We start from the raw sequence: 17,411 nt of genomic DNA, 5'->3' as shown, positions 1-17,411 counted from the left end.
AGGAGCACCCAAGACTCACCACTGGACTGGAACTTTGCTCAGGCCTCCTGAACTCTGTGTGCAGACACATGGCTCAGTGTCTGCCCTGTCAGACTGTGCTACCACTGGGCCTGTGGGGTTTTGGTTTGAATGCAGCCCTGTTTTATTGTTTCCCCTTATATTTCCTTTTGTTGTTTTTCTCTTCTCATCCCTCTGTAAATAAATATCTTCTTTTGTTATATCCATTGTACTTTTCCTGTGGGGGTGTGTGTTCACTCTGGGGGGTTTGGAACAGGTGCCCGTGGGGTGGAAGGGATTTCTCCTGCTGCATTCCTGCGCGCACCTTTTCTTGGCCAGAGCTGCCTGCAGAGCAGACTCCATCTTGGCCACTAGGCTCTAAAGTTACATAGGCAAGAAATAGAGTGACATATAACAAGGAAGGTCTAGTACTTATAAAGTGCAGAGTAACTTTCAAAATACTACATATAGCTGTTTCTCCAGAGGTAAACACTTAAGACAGGTCTTTGTTCGTGATCCTGCAGTTTGCCACTCCAAGTGCTTTTGGTCACTCTGATTTTTTTTTTTTTCTCTTGGGAGCTCAATCTACCTGTATTGTGTGTGGGATCTTCATGAGGATGTTGCCTTGAATTCTGAAATCGTGTTGTGGGATCAGCATCTTTCTTAGACACCCCTGAGTCTACAGTATGCATAAACTTCAATGTAAGCTTGTGAAAGCCTTCAGGGTTAAGTGATCATCCACTTAAAAGATTATAGCTCTTAAATTCTCTGTGAAAGGATTCCAGCTATCTAAGTCACTGATGCTTCAAGCCATTCTTTTGAAGTAAACGTTTTTTGTTGGGGTTGAGATGAGCCATTGAAAGACCCGAAGATGTCTAAAACACCACTTTGCTTCAAATCAAATTCAAAGCTGAATGTTGCTCTTCTTGCTAAGTTAAGTGTGAAGCTGTGATAAAGCCTCTGTCCCAAATCTGGACCTTAGCATCCAAAATTTGGGGGCTTACCATGAAACCCCCCCAAGCTTATACCCAGCTTGGCTCTGATCTCGCTGCCACCAACCAGGATTCAGTGCCTGGTACACTGAAGCCCCCCAAAATCGTCCCTGGGGGACCCCCCAAGACCCAGAACCCCTGGGTCTCCTATCTCAAACGGGAAAACAAGTTCCTCCCCCTTGTCTCCTCGTTATCTGATCCCCAGCTTCCCTCCCTGGGTGAGCCTGGGCGATGCAGTACTTAACTCCTTGAATACAAAACAAAGAGGCCAATCAACCTCTCCCTAAGGCGATGCATTCAAACCTAGTAAAGCTAACATAAAGAGATTTTCCACCCCCCCTTTCCTGTAGCCTAACCAGAGAAAAACCAAAAACCTCAACCAGGTTTTAAAAAGAAACTTTATATAAAAAGAAAGAAAATACAGAAAAATATAACCCACTGCATTAAGATGTCAATTACAGGCTCTTGCTTATAAGAATTAGGAATACACAGTCTGATTCAAAAAATAGCCAATTTAAACCAGTCCAGCAATTACACACATGTAAATACAACTTACAATATCAACCTATTGCTTTCCTTTGTACTCACACTTGGTAACAGAAGATTAGAAAGAAGCTTGGAGATAGAAGGAAAGATGCTCTCACCACAGCCGGGAGAAACAAAAGACCCCGAGTCCCCAATTCCCGCCCCTGACTTTTAAAAAATCCAGTTTTCTGATTGGTCCTCTGGTCAGGTGTTTGGTTCCCTTTGTTCACCCTTCTCAGGTAAAAGAAAATTAACCCTTACCTATCTACTTATGACAGAAGCGTTCAAAGGTTGTTTACACTCCCCCTGCCTGTTATGCCTTGCTTTTGTTCAAATCCTGTTCCAGATTTCTTGAGGCTAATGAGACCATACAGATTTAATGTGATGTGATAAACCTAAAGGTTCAGAACACAGACAAACAGTAGAAGCTGTGGAAACTGCCCTGTAATCATCAAAAATTCATGCTCTGTGTAGGTTGTTGAGTCACTAAGTGTGTTCAGACTTCAGTCTGCTCAAAACCTTTCCAGCTGTCGTTACCTAGCTCCTTTTCACTCTTTGAGGTATTGTTGGGAAGAAGGCTTAGAGTATGGGATAGCTCAGTGGTTTGAGCATTGGCTTACTAAACCGAGGGTTGTGAGTTCAATCCTTGAGGGGGCCATTTAGGGATTTGGGAATTGATCCTGCTTTGAGCAGAGGGTTGGACTAGATGATCTCCTGAGGTCCCTTCCAATCCTAATAATCTATGATGATGAATGGCTCTCTTTCTCAGCACTGCCTCTGAATACTCTGGTTCTTCTGGAAAAGATGACCTTCTTGTCAGAGTTCCAGGATTAAATCCACCTCTGCTCCTTTTGTGGCCTCAGGGGCACCCTCTTAAGTCTCAGGCCTCTAGCCATCTCCCTCTCCTCTCCTCTCCTCTCCCTCCAGACCAGATTTTCAAGGCTGCTATCCCCTTGCAATTCATTGGGATCACCTGAGCAAGTCTGAGGTTACTTCAGACTTATAGTCCTGTTGTCTCCCAGAGGCTATAACAGGTTTACCAATGATCTGCTAACTTTCACAAAGCACAGTACATTTATTTAGGATGAAAGCTTTTGAGATACATATCCTAAAACAATAAATAGTCTACACATGTGCCAAATTTACCAGATATTATCAGTCATGTGCATGGTATTCTGGTAGGTCTGTACGCAAATTTCAGTTCTTTATTCCAGAATGAGTGTCTTTCTCTGAGACAGATCAGGCTGATTCTATATACAGTTTTCAGGTTTCTGGTCCTATTGAACCTGGTCAAAACCACTATATGTAGTGTCCCCTAGAAGGTGGTATTTAGGCAACTTTGCTTACCTCTCAGGTGATTGGCAGTAATTACCCCGTAAAGGTGGTAGCTCCAGATCATTCATGATAGGTAATTTTTTTTTTATGAATAACTTCATTGTTTGTCCTGTTTCAAGAAAAGTTAACTCTTGCTTCCACTGGGCTGCACATATTTGCTGTGCCTTAGAGTTGCAGCCCATAATCTCACTCCCTATGCCTAAGGCAGCCGTGCACAACATATGTCCGCTCACTGAGCAGCCTGCTGCCTGGATTCAAAAGGCTCTGAGCTGCCTGCAGCCACGGGGAGTCCAGAGTCCTTTAAATCCCAGCCGTGGCTGGGATTCAAACTGCTCTGGGCTGCCCACAGAGATTCCCGGCCATGGCTGAGATTTAAAGGGCTCAGGGCTCCCCACTGCCACGGGCAGCCTAGAGCCCTTTGAATCCCAGCGGCGGCTGAGATTTAAAGAGCTCTGGGCTCCCCGCAGCTGCAGGCGTCCCAGAGCCCTTTGAATCCTGGCCACGGCTCCAGCGGATGGGCTGGGGCTGGGATTTAAAGGGCTCGGGCTGCCCTCAGGGGCAGGAGCTCTGGGCCCTTTAAATCCCTGCCCCAGCCCCTCAAAGCTGTGGGTTGCCCCAGCCGCCGGAGCCCCGGGCCCTTTAATTTGGCCCTGACAGCTCCCAGCCACCTCTTCAGCTGGGAGCCCTGGTTGATTTAAAATCAAGTATCACCTCCCCACCACCAACCGTCCTTTTTGGCCCACAGCTGTTTTGGTGGGCCGGCGCTGGGGCAGGAGAGTTTGTTTCTTGAGGGTCAGGAGGTCCTGGGGTGGGGTGGGGACTGTTTCCGCGGGTCCAGGCGGTTTCGGCCCTCAGCTGTTGGAGTAATGTGGCCCTCGCTGCTTTACGAGTTGTGCAGGCCTGGCCTAAGGTTACTATCCCTGTGGTATATGGGTGCCATTATATAAATTTATAAGTACATCAGTTCCCCCAAGGAAATTGCGACTCAGTTTTTCCCTCTCACTTTGTATTGTTGCCCACTGGGGGTGAAGGGTTATCTTTATCTTCCCAATTCTGGGTTGCTCTGTGGAGCCAAAGCAGCCCTGGTATAATTTAAACAGCCATGTTACAAAGGCTATGGCAACCTGTCCCTGCCTATGGGCAGCTGCAATGTCCATAATCCCCACAACAGTACATGCTGTGGCTTTGCTGCAGCCAAGTACCTGGCACGCCCCTTACACCAGGACTGGCAAGATGGTCCAGTTTCCTGCACTGGCGGTATTCTGCCCTGGTCAGATCCAAGCATTTTAGGGACCATTTTGTCACATTCTCTGTTGTCTTTGCACAGCATAAAGAAGCCAGAGCAGAAAATAAGATTTTTGCCACTCATGTTGACTTTGAGAGACTTAAACTGTCACTCAAATTCATTGCTCTTCAGAAGATTAATATAAACTTCATCATATAATTTTGTTAATATACATTCCACAAGAATTGTTTTTGCTTATTGCTAATTGAGTTTTGTTGGGAATATTCAGTGGTTGCTGAGAAATCAGATGTGTACACGACTTATATTTATGCCCTCCAGAATGCAAATTATATATCAAACTGTCAGTGAGCCTACCACATCAAGGACTCTGGACAATAACTAGCTAACTGATCAAACTGTTAAATGGGCTTTAATTGCAGCAAGGGAGGTTAAGATTGGACATTGGGAAAAACTTCCTAGCTGTCAGGGTGGTAAAGTACTGGAATAAATTGCCTAGGGAGGTTGTGGAATCTCCATTGAAGATTTTTAAGAGCAGATTAGACAAACACCTGTTAGGGATGGCCTGTATGATACTTGGCACTGCCATGAGTGCAGGGGGACTGGACTAGATGACCTCTTGAGGTCTCTTGTGCTTCTGAGGCAGCGGTTCTCAAACTGGGTCAGGACCTGTTTTAATGGGGTTGCCAGGGCTGACATTAGACTTGCTGGAGCCAAACCTGAAGCCTTTGGCTTTGGCCCCCACACCAGAGAGGGCAGGGCTTGGGTACACTCAGGCTTGGTTTCCCCCTCCTGCTGCCTCCTTCCCCCCACCCCCTGCTGGGGTCATGTAGTAATTTTTGTTGTCAGAAGGGGGTCGTGGTGCAATGAAGTTTGAGAACCCCATTCTAAGGTATTCAGTACACTGTCTTCACTCAGTACCAAGTGTAAAATGCCTAATGAATACTCTGGTTCCTATTGCTTTTTTCTCAGTCTCTCTCAGCGTCTGGATGCAAAGTCAAAAGATATTTCCAAAATAGCTGCAGACATTACCCAGGCGGTCTCTTTGTCGCAGGGAATGGAAAGAAAGAAGGTGATTCAGCACATTAGAGGAATGTATAAAACAGATTTAAGTGCCAGCAGGCATTGGCAGGAACTTATTCAGCAACTTACACATGATAGGTAAGTGGTAGCCATTTTAAATCTATATTACTGGACTGAAATGTGGCAATTCTGTACACTTGTGATTTTAATGTTATAAACAATTGAAATGTATATGCTATTTTAAAACTAAATTAGGTTAATGTGACTTCTACCTGCTAATGCTGCAACTTCTAAGCTCTTGTGAAATGCTAAATATTAGGACTGTCAAGCGACTAAAAAAATTTAATTGTGATTAATCGCACTGTTAAACAATAATAGAATACTATTTATGTAAATTTTTTGGATGTTTTCCACATTTTCAAATATATTGATTTCAATTACAACACAGGATACAAAGTGTACAGTGCTAAATTTATATTTTTTATTATAAATAGTTGCACTATAAAAAGAAGAGTATTTTTCAGTTCACTTAATACAAATACTTTAGTGCAATCTCTTATGAAAGTTGAACTTACAAATGTAGAATTATGTACAAAAAAACTGCACTCAAAAATAAAACAAAGCTTTAGTGCCTATGAGCCCACTCAGTCCTACTTCTTGTTCAGCCAATCGCTCAGAGAAACAAGTTTGTTTACATTTGCAGGAGATAATGCTCCTCCCTTCTTGTTTACATTGTCACTTGAAAGTAAAAATAGGCATTCGCATGGCACTGTGGTAGCTAGCGCATCTGGCACTTAACTATCTTGCAACGCTGAAGATACGTGTCCCTTCATGCTTCAACCACCATTCCAGAGGATGTGTGTCCATGCTGATGATCGGTTCTGCTCGATAACAATCCAAAGCAATGCAGACCAACACATGTTCATTTTCATCATCCGAGTCAGATGCCACCAGCAGAAGGTTGATTTTCTTTTATGGAGGTTCAGGTTCTGTAGTTTCCACATCAGAGTGTTGCTCTTTTAGGACTTCTGAAAGCATGCCCCAGACCCCATTCCAATTAGATTTTGAAAGCCACTTCAGATTCTTAAATCTTGGGTTGAGTACTGTAGCTATCTTTAGAAATCTCACATCGGTACATTCTTTGCTATTTGTCACATCTGTGATGAAAGTGTTCTTAAAACAAACAACATGTGCTGGGTCATCTGAGACTGCTATAACATGAACTATATGGCAGAATGTGAGTAAAACCATGGGGCAGGAGACCTACAGTTCTCTACCAAGGAGTTCAGTCACAAATTTAATTAACGCATTATTTTGTTAACGAGCATCAGCATGGAAGCATGTCTTCCTGGAATGGTGGCCAAAGCATGAAGGGGAATACGCATGTTTAGCATATCTGGCATGTAAATACCTTGCAGTGCTGCTACAAAAGTGCCATGCAAACACCTGTTCTCACTTTCAGGTGACATTGTAAATAAGAAGCTGGCAGCATTATGTCCTATAAATGTAAACAAACTTGTTTCTCTTTGTGATAGGCTGAACAAGAAGTAGGACTGAATGGACTAGCAGGTTCTAAAGTTTTATGTTTTGTTTTTGAGTGCAGTTATGTAACAAAATCTACATTTGTAAATTGCACTTTCCTGATAGAAATTGTACTACGGTACTTGTACTTGTCTGAGGTGAATTGAAAAATAATATTTTTTTGTTTGCCATTTTTACAGTGCAAATATTTGTTGAATATCTGTGTTGAAATCAATGTACCGTATATACTCTATCATAAGCCGGTTCTTTTATAAACCGACCCCCCCCCCCCCCCCCCCAGATGGATAAGTAAAAATGGAAAATTTTTATAACCCGTTCATAAGCCAATCTTTTAATTCAGGGGTCAGCAAACTTTTTGGCTCCCAGGCCATCAGGATAAGCCACTGGCGGGCTGAGATGGTTTGTTTACCTCGAGCATCTGCAGGCATGGAGGTAAACCTAAGTAAATAAAGTGTCCCGGTGCGCTAGCTGCTTACCCTGATGGGCCTGGACAGCAACCGGTAGGGAAATTTTTGTGGGGGGAGAAGCTGGGAGTCAGGGGAGTAACCCCTGTGACCACCTCCACATGACCCCACCCTAGCCTGGGACCCCCCCACACTCTCCCCATCCCATTCCTTCCCTTCCCACCTTATCTGGGGAGGGCCAGGGAGGATGTCTCTGACCTTACTGGAGCTGCTCTGGGAGGCTGGGCAGCACGGCCACAGTCTACTCCGGCAGGCCAGACCGGGCAGCGCGGCTGCAGCATGTTCCAGTGGGCTGGGCTGGGCGGCACGGCTGCAGTGTACTCGGGCAGGCTGAGCGGCATGGCTACAGCCTGTTCTGGGAGGCGGGGCTGAGCGGCACAGCTGCAGCCTGCCAGCCCCGGAGCTGCAGCTGCTTTGGAGGCTGGGGAGAGAGCAGCGTGGCCAGAAGTGGAGAGACTCTGGCCCCACCTCTTCCCTTCTGTCTCTGCTGGCTGTGCTGCCTCTGCGTGTCCCACCTCTCACTCTCTATACCAGTTCATAAGCTGACCCCTTTCTCTGGTGCTTCTCTTTTTTCCAAAAAAAAATTCAGCTTATGAATGAGTATATACGGTATTTGAAAAAGTAGAAAAAAATCCAAAATATTCGAGAAATTTCAATTGGTATTCTATTATTTAACAGTGCGATTAAAACTGCGATTAATCATGATTAATTCAATGACATTTTTAGATCTTGAAATATTTATAGATTGGCCCTTTATCAAGTATAATCTGTGTACTTAATGGGCAAAGGACAATGAACAACATAAAATTATACTACATTGGAAAGGTACAGTAGTAAAAGTGGAGGGCTGATACAAAGATCTGGTTTGAGTGTTTTTCATAAACTGTATCTTCCAACCACTATTGTTGCAAATGCATTAAGCCAGTTCAGGAAATCTTAATTGGCAACAAAAGTGCTGTATCTTGTTACTGCGGAAACAAAAGCATAAAAGACCTTTTTAAAAAGGAAAGGGTCCAAACGAAGTGCAGTTGCAAACTTAAAGAGTGTCCATTATGATGGTACTTCTATTTTGGGGCAAGCTGTATTTAGGTTGGAGTATAGCAATTTAATTTACTAACCACCACGTTGTGCATCAGTACTGTTACTTATTCCCTTTAACTTTCAAGCAGTTTGCTGACCAATCCAGCAGTACTTACCCATGAATAGTTCTATTAAAATCCGTGGAACAGCCCATGAGACTAAGGGACTGCAGGATCCAGTCCTGTATTTTATAGCAATATGAGTTGGACAATGTTTCACTGTGAAATTCGTGCCTGTTTGTAATGGTTATGTATTTATCAATTTTTAAAAAAAATTAATTAGAATAAATGAGATATATACGTTGTCATGTTGTTCTAAAATGCTAAAATACTTGCATTTTCAGAGCACTCTGGTATGATCCTGTCTACTACCCAACATCTTGGCAACTAGATCCAACAGAAGGCCCAAACCGAGAGAGACGCCGTTTGCAGAGGTGCTATTTAACTATACCAAATAAGTACCTGCTCCGAGATAGGCAGAAACAGGAAGGTAATGACACTTTTTAAAGATAACTAAACTTTCACAAAGCTAGAGCGTTAATATTTTAATCAATTTTTCTTTTACACTTTTTTCAATAGAAGTGATCAAACCCCCTTTGTCTTACCTATTTGAAGACAAAACACATTCCTCTCACTCTTCCACTGTAAAAGACAAAGCAGCAAGTGAGAATATAAGGTAAACTTTAAATTAGGAAAAATAATCTTACTCAAAGGAAACTTCTGTTTTTTGTCTTTGTTCATGAGGGGCAACCATGAGATGAGCAATAGGGATAAGATCATACAATGTTTTCCAACAAGGAAATATTCTTCTTTAAGAAGACTTAACTTGCACTTGCTTCACTTGCTTGTCATAAATTAAAAACAGCAAATATAGTAGAGTGGGTGACTTGAGAGATGGTAGTGGGTTTACAGAGCTTTTCACTTCTAGGTTGCGGATTTTAAAGCCTCACAATCAGAAAGTCATTACTATCTGGGTGGTATTGGGCCCATGATCAATGCCTTTGTTGTGGTTCATTTTTCCAAATATCAGCATTGCAATGGTAATTTATTGGTGCATTCAGCAGAAGCCCATAAGTGTGGATGTGGAGATTGAATTATATTCTCATCCCTTCATTGACTAGCTGAGTAAATCTGCACTTTCACTGCCTATACTATATGTAGTCAATGATAACTAGGTTTTAACTTTGCAGTGCTGGAAATCCAGCACCTTTCACAAGCACCAAATTAGCTTAACATCAAAAAAAGATGCGGCATGCGGAAAGCTCAAATCCTAAATTTGTACAAGTGAATATATATTAAAAAATTTGAGCTTGGTATTTCTCTCAGTTTAAACATGATCACTGTTGTATTCAGCTGCTCACGATTCTTAAAGAGCTGAGAACTAGTTTTACATGTTCCTTTGGGATTTGAACACTTGGGGTCACAGAAAAAAGGAAAAGTCTACTTGGTTATAGTGTGTAGTATTTGAGGCTGTTAATTTTAGATATCTACTGAATTTTATGATGTAGTAAATGTTTCTATTTGTATATATGCAGAGTGAATCGAAGATGCATCAATGTAGCACCTTCTAGAGAGACAGCTGGTGAATTGTTATTGGGTAAGTGTAACAGTTTCGATGACTAAATATTAAAAATGTTCTTGTAAAAAGGTTAAAGAGCAGCTTTAATTCTTCCTTCTGTAATAGTTAGAGAAACCTTATTATACAATCGTAGGACTGGAAGGGACTTCAAGAGGTCACCTAATCCAGTCCCCTGCACCCATGGCAGGATTAGGTACTGTATTATCTAGTATAGATCTCATTCTATTCATGTAAATGTCAGTTTGATCTGGAGTTTGTCTGGAGTGACTCACGACTGTGATTGCCTATCTCAGGGCAGACTGTCAAAAAAACAGGGCAGATACTCCAAAATGGTGGTATGGTCTATAATTAGATTTTACCAACACAGTAACAAATGCGAACTCCTGTATCACTGTAACAGTCTCACCATGGATTCACCTCTGAGACTTTCCAGTCTATTTTGCCATCCATGTAGACTGGATTTAGAGATAAATGGTCACTTACGTAAAAAAAAATCACATCATATTCAGGTTGCTCCCAGTCCCAAGAGACGAGTCACTTACCCCAGATCAGTTGATACTCTAGATCTTACACCAAAGACAGCCCCTGCAGCCAGTCCTGTAATAAACTATTTAAAGGTTTATTAATTAGGAAAAACATAAGAGAATTATTTACAGGTTAAAGCAAGCAAATGAATATACACAAATGAGTTGCATCTAAATCGTAAGAGTGACAGAGTTGTAGAGATCTGTCAATTCATTGTGTCTTTCTGGGTAGACCCAGGATCTCTGGCTTCAGTTTGGTTTCTCTAGCCCTGTGAGTTCAGCAAAGCGATTGAAAAAGAGTTGATGTGAACACTTTTTTTCATTTACCTCTTCCAGCATTCAAAGCCACAGACCTTCTGCACCTACTTCACCATGGGTGGATGGGACAATTAACAAAGCTTTTGTCTTATAATGGCCTCACTTAAATTTTGATGGTCCTCCTGAATGGGTGGGGTGGGGGAATGACAATTCCTGCACGTGGGTTTGCAAGTTCAGAGCAAGCATTTATGAAGTTATAAGACATTTACATATTTTCTTATAGCAGAGAATGTCTACATTACAAGTGAGATTAATGCATGCAGCAATTTACAAGCATTTCAGAGTCTAAACACTAAATACGTCTTGTAAAACTAATACCTATTCTGAGCGAAACTGAGGTACAGGTGAACTAGTCTAGTCTCCAGCTATGAGTCTGTCAGTTCTTAGCTAATGCCTGCCGTCTTAGCAAGAGCTGGCACCTGATCTGCCAGTGTCAGTTCACATATGGATTATATTTTCTAAAGGTAACACACAACTGATTTTTATCCAGACATATGGTTCCTATGTGTCTTGGAGTATCCAAAATGTTGCTTGACTTTCCACATATTGTACCTCTTATCGTACAGAGGATGACGGATAGTCATAGATTACCCCACATACAGAATATTGTTTGTGTTGCTGCTTTGAGTGGCATGGCTACTGTGCACTTAATGGTTTTTTCAGTCTTAGTTAATTTACATATCTACAGTCTCTATGAATTTTATTAACACAGACATTGCAGGCTAAATTCATGATTGGCTTATGTGACTAACTGCATTTATTGTGGTAGTGGTTTGCGATATACCGGAAGACAGACTAGAGAATATGGTGGTCCCCTTCTGACCTTAACTCTGGCTACTGGAGTTCCACCTGCTTACCCAACTAGTCAGTTTGGCCTTCCTTTCCTGCAGTTTTCACAGTGTGCTCATTGGATTTATTGTTGTTACTTTAAGTCGTTAGATACTTGTCAAGGATAGTATTTAACTTCATTTCCACCACGGGGGGCTGGGGCACATGACTTATGAGGAGAGGCTGAGGAACTGGGGTTACTTAGTCTGCAGCATTGAAGAGTGAGGGGGGATTTGATAGCAGCCTCCAACTACCTGAAGTGGGGTTCCAAAGAGGATGGAGTTTGGCTATTCTCAGTGGTGGCAGATGATAGAACAAGAAGCAATGGTCTCAAGTTGCAGTGGGGGAGGTCTAGGTTGGATATTAGGAAACATTGTTTCACTAGGAGGGTGGTGAAGCACTGGAATGGATTACCTAGGGAGGTAGTGGAATCTCGATCCTTAGAGGTTTTTAAGGCCTTGCTTGACTAAGCCCTGGCTAGGATGATTTAATTGGTGTTGGTCCTGCTTTGAGCAGAGGATTGGTCTAGATGACCTCCTGAGGTCTCTTCCAACCCTAATATTCTATGATTCTGTGATTCTAAGTGCTGTGCTTTTTACTTACTATTATGAACAGCATCGTTAGTGCTTTAAACATCATGTATAATCATTTTATAGATGTTAAAAATAAAGACAAATTAGTACAGTAACAGTATAAATATTCCTCTCTGCAGGCAAATACGGAATGTATTTCGTTGAAGACAATGCTTCTGACACAATAGAAAGTTCTGTGAGTATGAGCTGAAGTTTTTCACAGATCACACATTTTTCTAAATTCTCTAAACTAGAACCAAGAATAACTTTGGTGCTTTATCATTTAACATCACCATAATATTAATTTTAATTTGTATTTTAAGATATCTGAGAGTTTGAATTCATAGACTGTTCTCTTTGTGTGTGATTATTTGAGAATTTTAAAATGCTTATCTGCCAACATTTCAGCAATAACATACAAATGCCCTGAGTAAGGCTGATAACTTCCATTATAGAATAAAGAGACTATTATTCCCAATTCTACCAGTCGTGTGTGTGTGTGTGTAAATATCAGATTTTGTTTATGTATTACGGTAGTGCCTAGGAGCCTTAGTCATGGACCAGAACCCCAGAATTAGAAATCAGAATATACTTATCTATTGGAAGGTGAAACTTGTGTTTAAAAAAAAAAAGCTTTGTTTTTATTACCCTACAATGATGTTTGAGCTAATTTTTATGATCCCTAACAGTGTCTTGTATTGACTTAGGGATGAAACAGATTAAAAACAAAAGATCTATTAAATAGCTTTCATTATATAAAGTCTTTGTAAACAACTTAATTTAAGCTGCATTTCTCCACTATACAAAGAATTAAGATTTTCAAAAGTACAGCCCAAAGTTTAAAGTAAATTACTACCCATAGAGCATTAGTTTACAGTATGCAGTATAAATAAATGGAAACTGACTGCAAATAGGGCTAATTTTAAAGGCTACTGGGCAAAACATTTTCTCTATCAATCTACTGTATGTTCTTCAGAGTTTTCACGGAGAAACGGAACCAGCATCATTTTCTTGGACATATGAAGAAATCAAGGAAGTTCATAAGAGATGGTGGCAATTAAGAGACAATGCTGTGGAAATATTTTTAACAAATGGCAGAACTTTACTTTTAGCTTTTGACAACACAAAGGTAACAGTGTGGCATTAATGTATGGTAATATATACTATGTATATAAAGATATTTTTTATAATTTCTTCAATACATAATGTGTATTTTTGTGGAATACATTAGGAAAAACTATGGGTAGGCTTATTTTAATTCTTAGATACTTCTGGAAGCTGATATGAGTTAAGGGCTCAGCCAGGCTTTTTGATAGACATGATGTGTGTCACAGGTATGTTCTAAAAATATAGGACTAAAGCAATTCAGTATCTTAATGATGTGATTTGTTATCACATTGTTCTGATCTTCACAGACCTCTAGAACCTTGTAAATGAGAGAATCTTGCGTACTGTAGGAGGACACTTAGTTTGACAGTTTAAATGTGTTGCTTGATTAAAACTACAATAATTTTTTTTAGGTCCGTGATGATGTGTACCACAACATCTTAATGAACAACCTGCCTAATCTTTTGGAGTATGGGAACATTACTGCTTTGACCCACCTGTGGTACACAGGACAGATTACCAACTTTGAATACCTGACTCATTTAAACAAACATGCTGGGCGTTCCTTCAATGATCTTATGCAGTATCCAGTGTTTCCCTTTATACTTTCTGACTACACCAGCGAAACATTGGACCTAAATGATCCATCTGTTTATAGGTAACATGAAATCTTTGAAATTACTCCTTTCCAAATAACACATTAAACTGGTTATTTCAGTAAAATTCACTTATGATCACCCTGATAAACCAAGACTTAATTAGGAAGATTGCTAGGAAACACATCTGATCTAATGGTGTTTGAATGACCTTTAACAATAGGTAGGTGGCTCATCTAGTCAATTTGAATAGCATACCTGTTACCAACATTTTATATTCACAGTAGTTGGCAGGTCTCGCTCAATACCTGCTGTCTTGCACTTCCAGATATACATTCCTTTGTCTTAAACAAACCAAAAAAACAGCCTGTAACCAAAGATCTGATAATTTAGCAAAACATAACCAAAACCAGAATTATGCTATATGAGCAACTTGCCAGTTACCAAAGGTAAATCTATATCAGCTAGTTGTAAATAGACTAAAGGGTGTCCACACAAACACAATCTTAACTGCACAGATTTTTTTTAATGGATTTTAGTGAAGTTGGTGCAGCTCTTATGTGTAGTGAGAGAGTCAGGCTAGGCAACTGCAAGAGGAGTCGTCCTGTTGGGTTCTGGGAGATGGGCAGTCACAAGCCCACCCACAGCTAAAGGCTCCTCCCAAGCCTAATGGCAGGAACTATTGAGCTTGGGACTCTACTGGGGACAACAGAACAGTAAACAAGGACAGGTGTGAATGTCAAAGGGTCAGGATCAGGGAACCTGAAGAGAACACTGACTAGAGCACCCCAGACAATGGCCACTGCTCCTCAGATGTCAAGGGAGCCAGCGGAACTGCCAGGATATGTGAATGGAGAGAGGAACAGAAACAGGTCCCGCAGTTGCAGAGCACTCCCTCAGCTAGCATCCTCTCCCTGGTGTTACAGATGGCCACTTTGGCCATTGCTAGGAGGAGGTTGATGAGCAGGGGTCACGAATGGGGTGTGCATAAATTAGAAGCTGAGAGCAGGATAGGGTGACCAGATGTCCCGACCAGAGTATGGTCGGGACGCCATTTGTCCTGATATTTTGTTTCCTGGTCTTCGGCAGCAATTTGATGGAGAGTCCTTCAGTCGCGGATGGTCTTTGGCAGTATGTCAGTGGCGGGTGCTTCTGTCTGTGGTGGCAAGGTGTATTAACCTCCACCGAAGACCATTCGTGACTGAAGGGCGCTCCGCCGAATTGCTGCCGAACTCCTGGACGGTTGAGTGTTAAAAAACAAAACAAACACGAAAACACGCCTTTCCTCCCCCCCACCCCTGCAGCGGTCCTGATATTTTCCCCTTAACATCTGGTCACCCTAGAGCAGAAGTGCAGCCAGAACCACAAAAGCATGTCCAGGAGGAGCTGGAAAAGGGGGGCTGCAACCTGGTGTACCCAAGGTAGGCCAGGGTCTTCCTCATGTCACAAAAGGGACAGACATCTGTGATGAGGGTGAACCGCACCAGTGCCTGTGCTCATGGCTCTATGAAGGAGCTGTCAACTAGTATCCCCGGCAGGCTGTGGGACTAAGGCAGAATACAGACTGGCCCACCAGGGTTCGTCACCCTGAACAGGTGGCAATAGATCCTGCCACTTAGTATTGAGCAAGAGGAGTGATCCTGTTGGTATGTTAGCCTTAGAATGAGAGAGGTCATTTTTCCTATAAACTGAGAAAGAGTTACCTCAGGTCAGTTAGGGATACCTGAGTCCAATTAAGGGCTTCCTGACACCGTTTTAAAAACGCTTCCCCTAATGAGAGATGGGGAGGAGATGCTGTAGGACTAGTGGCAACAGTGAGATAGGCTTCTCCAGGGTGAGCGGCTGCTCTGCTCCTTACAGGGAAAACAGCCAATGCTGAGTGCCTGTTTAGGGGAAGGACTGACACATCTGGGGCCAACAACAGGACAGCACCCCACCCCAGCACCCCCCACAGCAAGGGGCCAGGGAAAAGTACCCCCCTTTGTGTTTGTAAATTGGTTTTCTTTCGTTAGCTGGAGGAACCCTCCTTGGTAGGGTTCCCAACTATGACTGAAGCTATTCCGGGAGATTCTTTTCTTCCCCCAACATGTCATGTCACTTTCTTAAAATATCCTATTAAAATCTCCTGTATTGCTTTCAGTAGTCACTGGGAGATTCTGGGCCAATCCTGGAGCATTGGCAACAGGGCCAGCTCCAGGCACCAGCTCAGCAAGCAGGTGCTTGGGGTGGCCAAGGGGAAGGGGCAGCAATTCAGCTGCGGGTCCCTCTCGGAGGGAAGAACCTGCCACCTTGGGGGAAAAAAGCTCTGGAGCTGGCCCTGGTTGGCAACCCTATTCCTTGGGCCTGAACTGAGGCCTACCTTGAAAATTCTGATAAGAAAATACAGAGTGGGAAGATGCACACTGGCCAGAATGGGCCTGATTTGTGGGGGAAGTGCTAATTCCGGCGACACAGAGGAGGTGCCTTGCCACAATAGACAAGGCCTTACTCTTAAAGGGATGCCACAAGTCAGGACTGAAGCATGTTGGTGGGTGCAGAATGGGGAGTATGCTGCCTGTTGCCTATACTATAGCTGTTCTGTGGACAAATTACTTTCATTCCTCTAGCAGTAACATCAAATGGCCAATTTTAAATTAAGAATATGTATTTTGATAGTCCGTTTATTTTCCTAAACTCGTATGTAGAGCTTTGTTCTTAGGATTTTTCTTTGTATTTGTCCTTATATATTTAACTCTTCTTAATCTAATTTAGCTAAAAAGATCAGTCTTCATGTGTTAATCTACATTTAACTGAATTTTCTAATTTCATATGAAAGTAAGATGTCAACATTTCTCCTATTACAGAAATCTAGCCAAACCCATAGCTGTACAGTCTAAAGAGAAGGAAGATCGATATGTGGATACTTACAAGGTATCTTAAACTCTCATTTCTACAATGTTTTATTCTGTTATATAAAACCAAAACAATGTGATGTATGTTGGGGTTTAAATTCATGACCAACCAGATAAATACACATGAAGTTAACCAAAGAAGCTAAAGAAATATATCTCTCTAAATTGCCTTGCATTTTGTGATCTAAAAAATTACATTGTACGTCTGGGTTTTTTCTAGTATGCAACACAACAGTTATGTTTGCCTTCAAACATCCTGGGTCATTTAAAGATTTTGTGCAGTTAGTTTAATTGATAAAAGTATTTCCTCATCTCCTGACATCAGTCTAGGGGGGAGGGATAGCTCAATGGTTTGAGCATTGGCCTGCTAAACCCAGGGTTGTGACTTCAGCCCTTAAGGGACCCACTTAAGGATCTGGGCCAAAATCAGTACTTGGTCCTGCTAGTGAAGGCAGAGGGCTGGACTCAATGACCTTTCAGGATCCCTTCCAGTTCTATTTTCAAACTAGATCTGATCATATAGAGTAGAATTAGTATTCCATTAGTGCTGCCTGCTGTTGCTACTAAGTGTTCGTTTACGACTGACTGGTTCCCCCCGGCATGCCACCTGGAACTGAGCCCTCTGACCTACCAGCCTGGGCTCCCTCTCACACTGTGGTACTGTGACAAGCTGCAAAGTCCTCCAGCCTGCTCTTTCACCAGTATTCACATAGATAGGGTCACACCCACCTGCAGTTACACACAGGCTCTCTAACCACCAGCTTCCCAGCCTAAGACCCCAGAGCAGTACTGTCCT

The 17,411-nt window shown here is 42.2% G+C and overlaps 1 protein-coding gene across 3 annotated transcripts in view; it reads left to right on the top strand.

Moving 5' to 3' along the window:
• LYST (lysosomal trafficking regulator) overlaps positions 1–17,411 on the top strand; it is a 206,175-nt gene that overhangs the window by 155,977 nt on the left and 32,787 nt on the right. For all 3 annotated transcript variants that reach the window (XM_075064170.1, XM_075064168.1, XM_075064169.1), the window contains 8 exons: positions 5,065–5,253; positions 8,545–8,690; positions 8,780–8,876; positions 9,736–9,797; positions 12,162–12,217; positions 12,998–13,150; positions 13,542–13,786; positions 16,568–16,634. In XM_075064170.1, coding sequence (XP_074920271.1) covers positions 5,065–5,253; positions 8,545–8,690; positions 8,780–8,876; positions 9,736–9,797; positions 12,162–12,217; positions 12,998–13,150; positions 13,542–13,786; positions 16,568–16,634 — 1,015 coding nt within the window. The remainder of the gene's footprint in view (positions 1–5,064; positions 5,254–8,544; positions 8,691–8,779; positions 8,877–9,735; positions 9,798–12,161; positions 12,218–12,997; positions 13,151–13,541; positions 13,787–16,567; positions 16,635–17,411) is intronic.

The sequence above is a fragment of the Chelonoidis abingdonii genome, chromosome 3 (assembly GCF_003597395.2).
Source record: "Chelonoidis abingdonii isolate Lonesome George chromosome 3, CheloAbing_2.0, whole genome shotgun sequence".
Taxonomy (NCBI): Eukaryota; Metazoa; Chordata; order Testudines; family Testudinidae; genus Chelonoidis; species Chelonoidis abingdonii.
The sequence above is the reverse complement of the archived record's forward strand: the minus strand, read 5'-3'. Positions and strand labels throughout refer to the sequence as shown.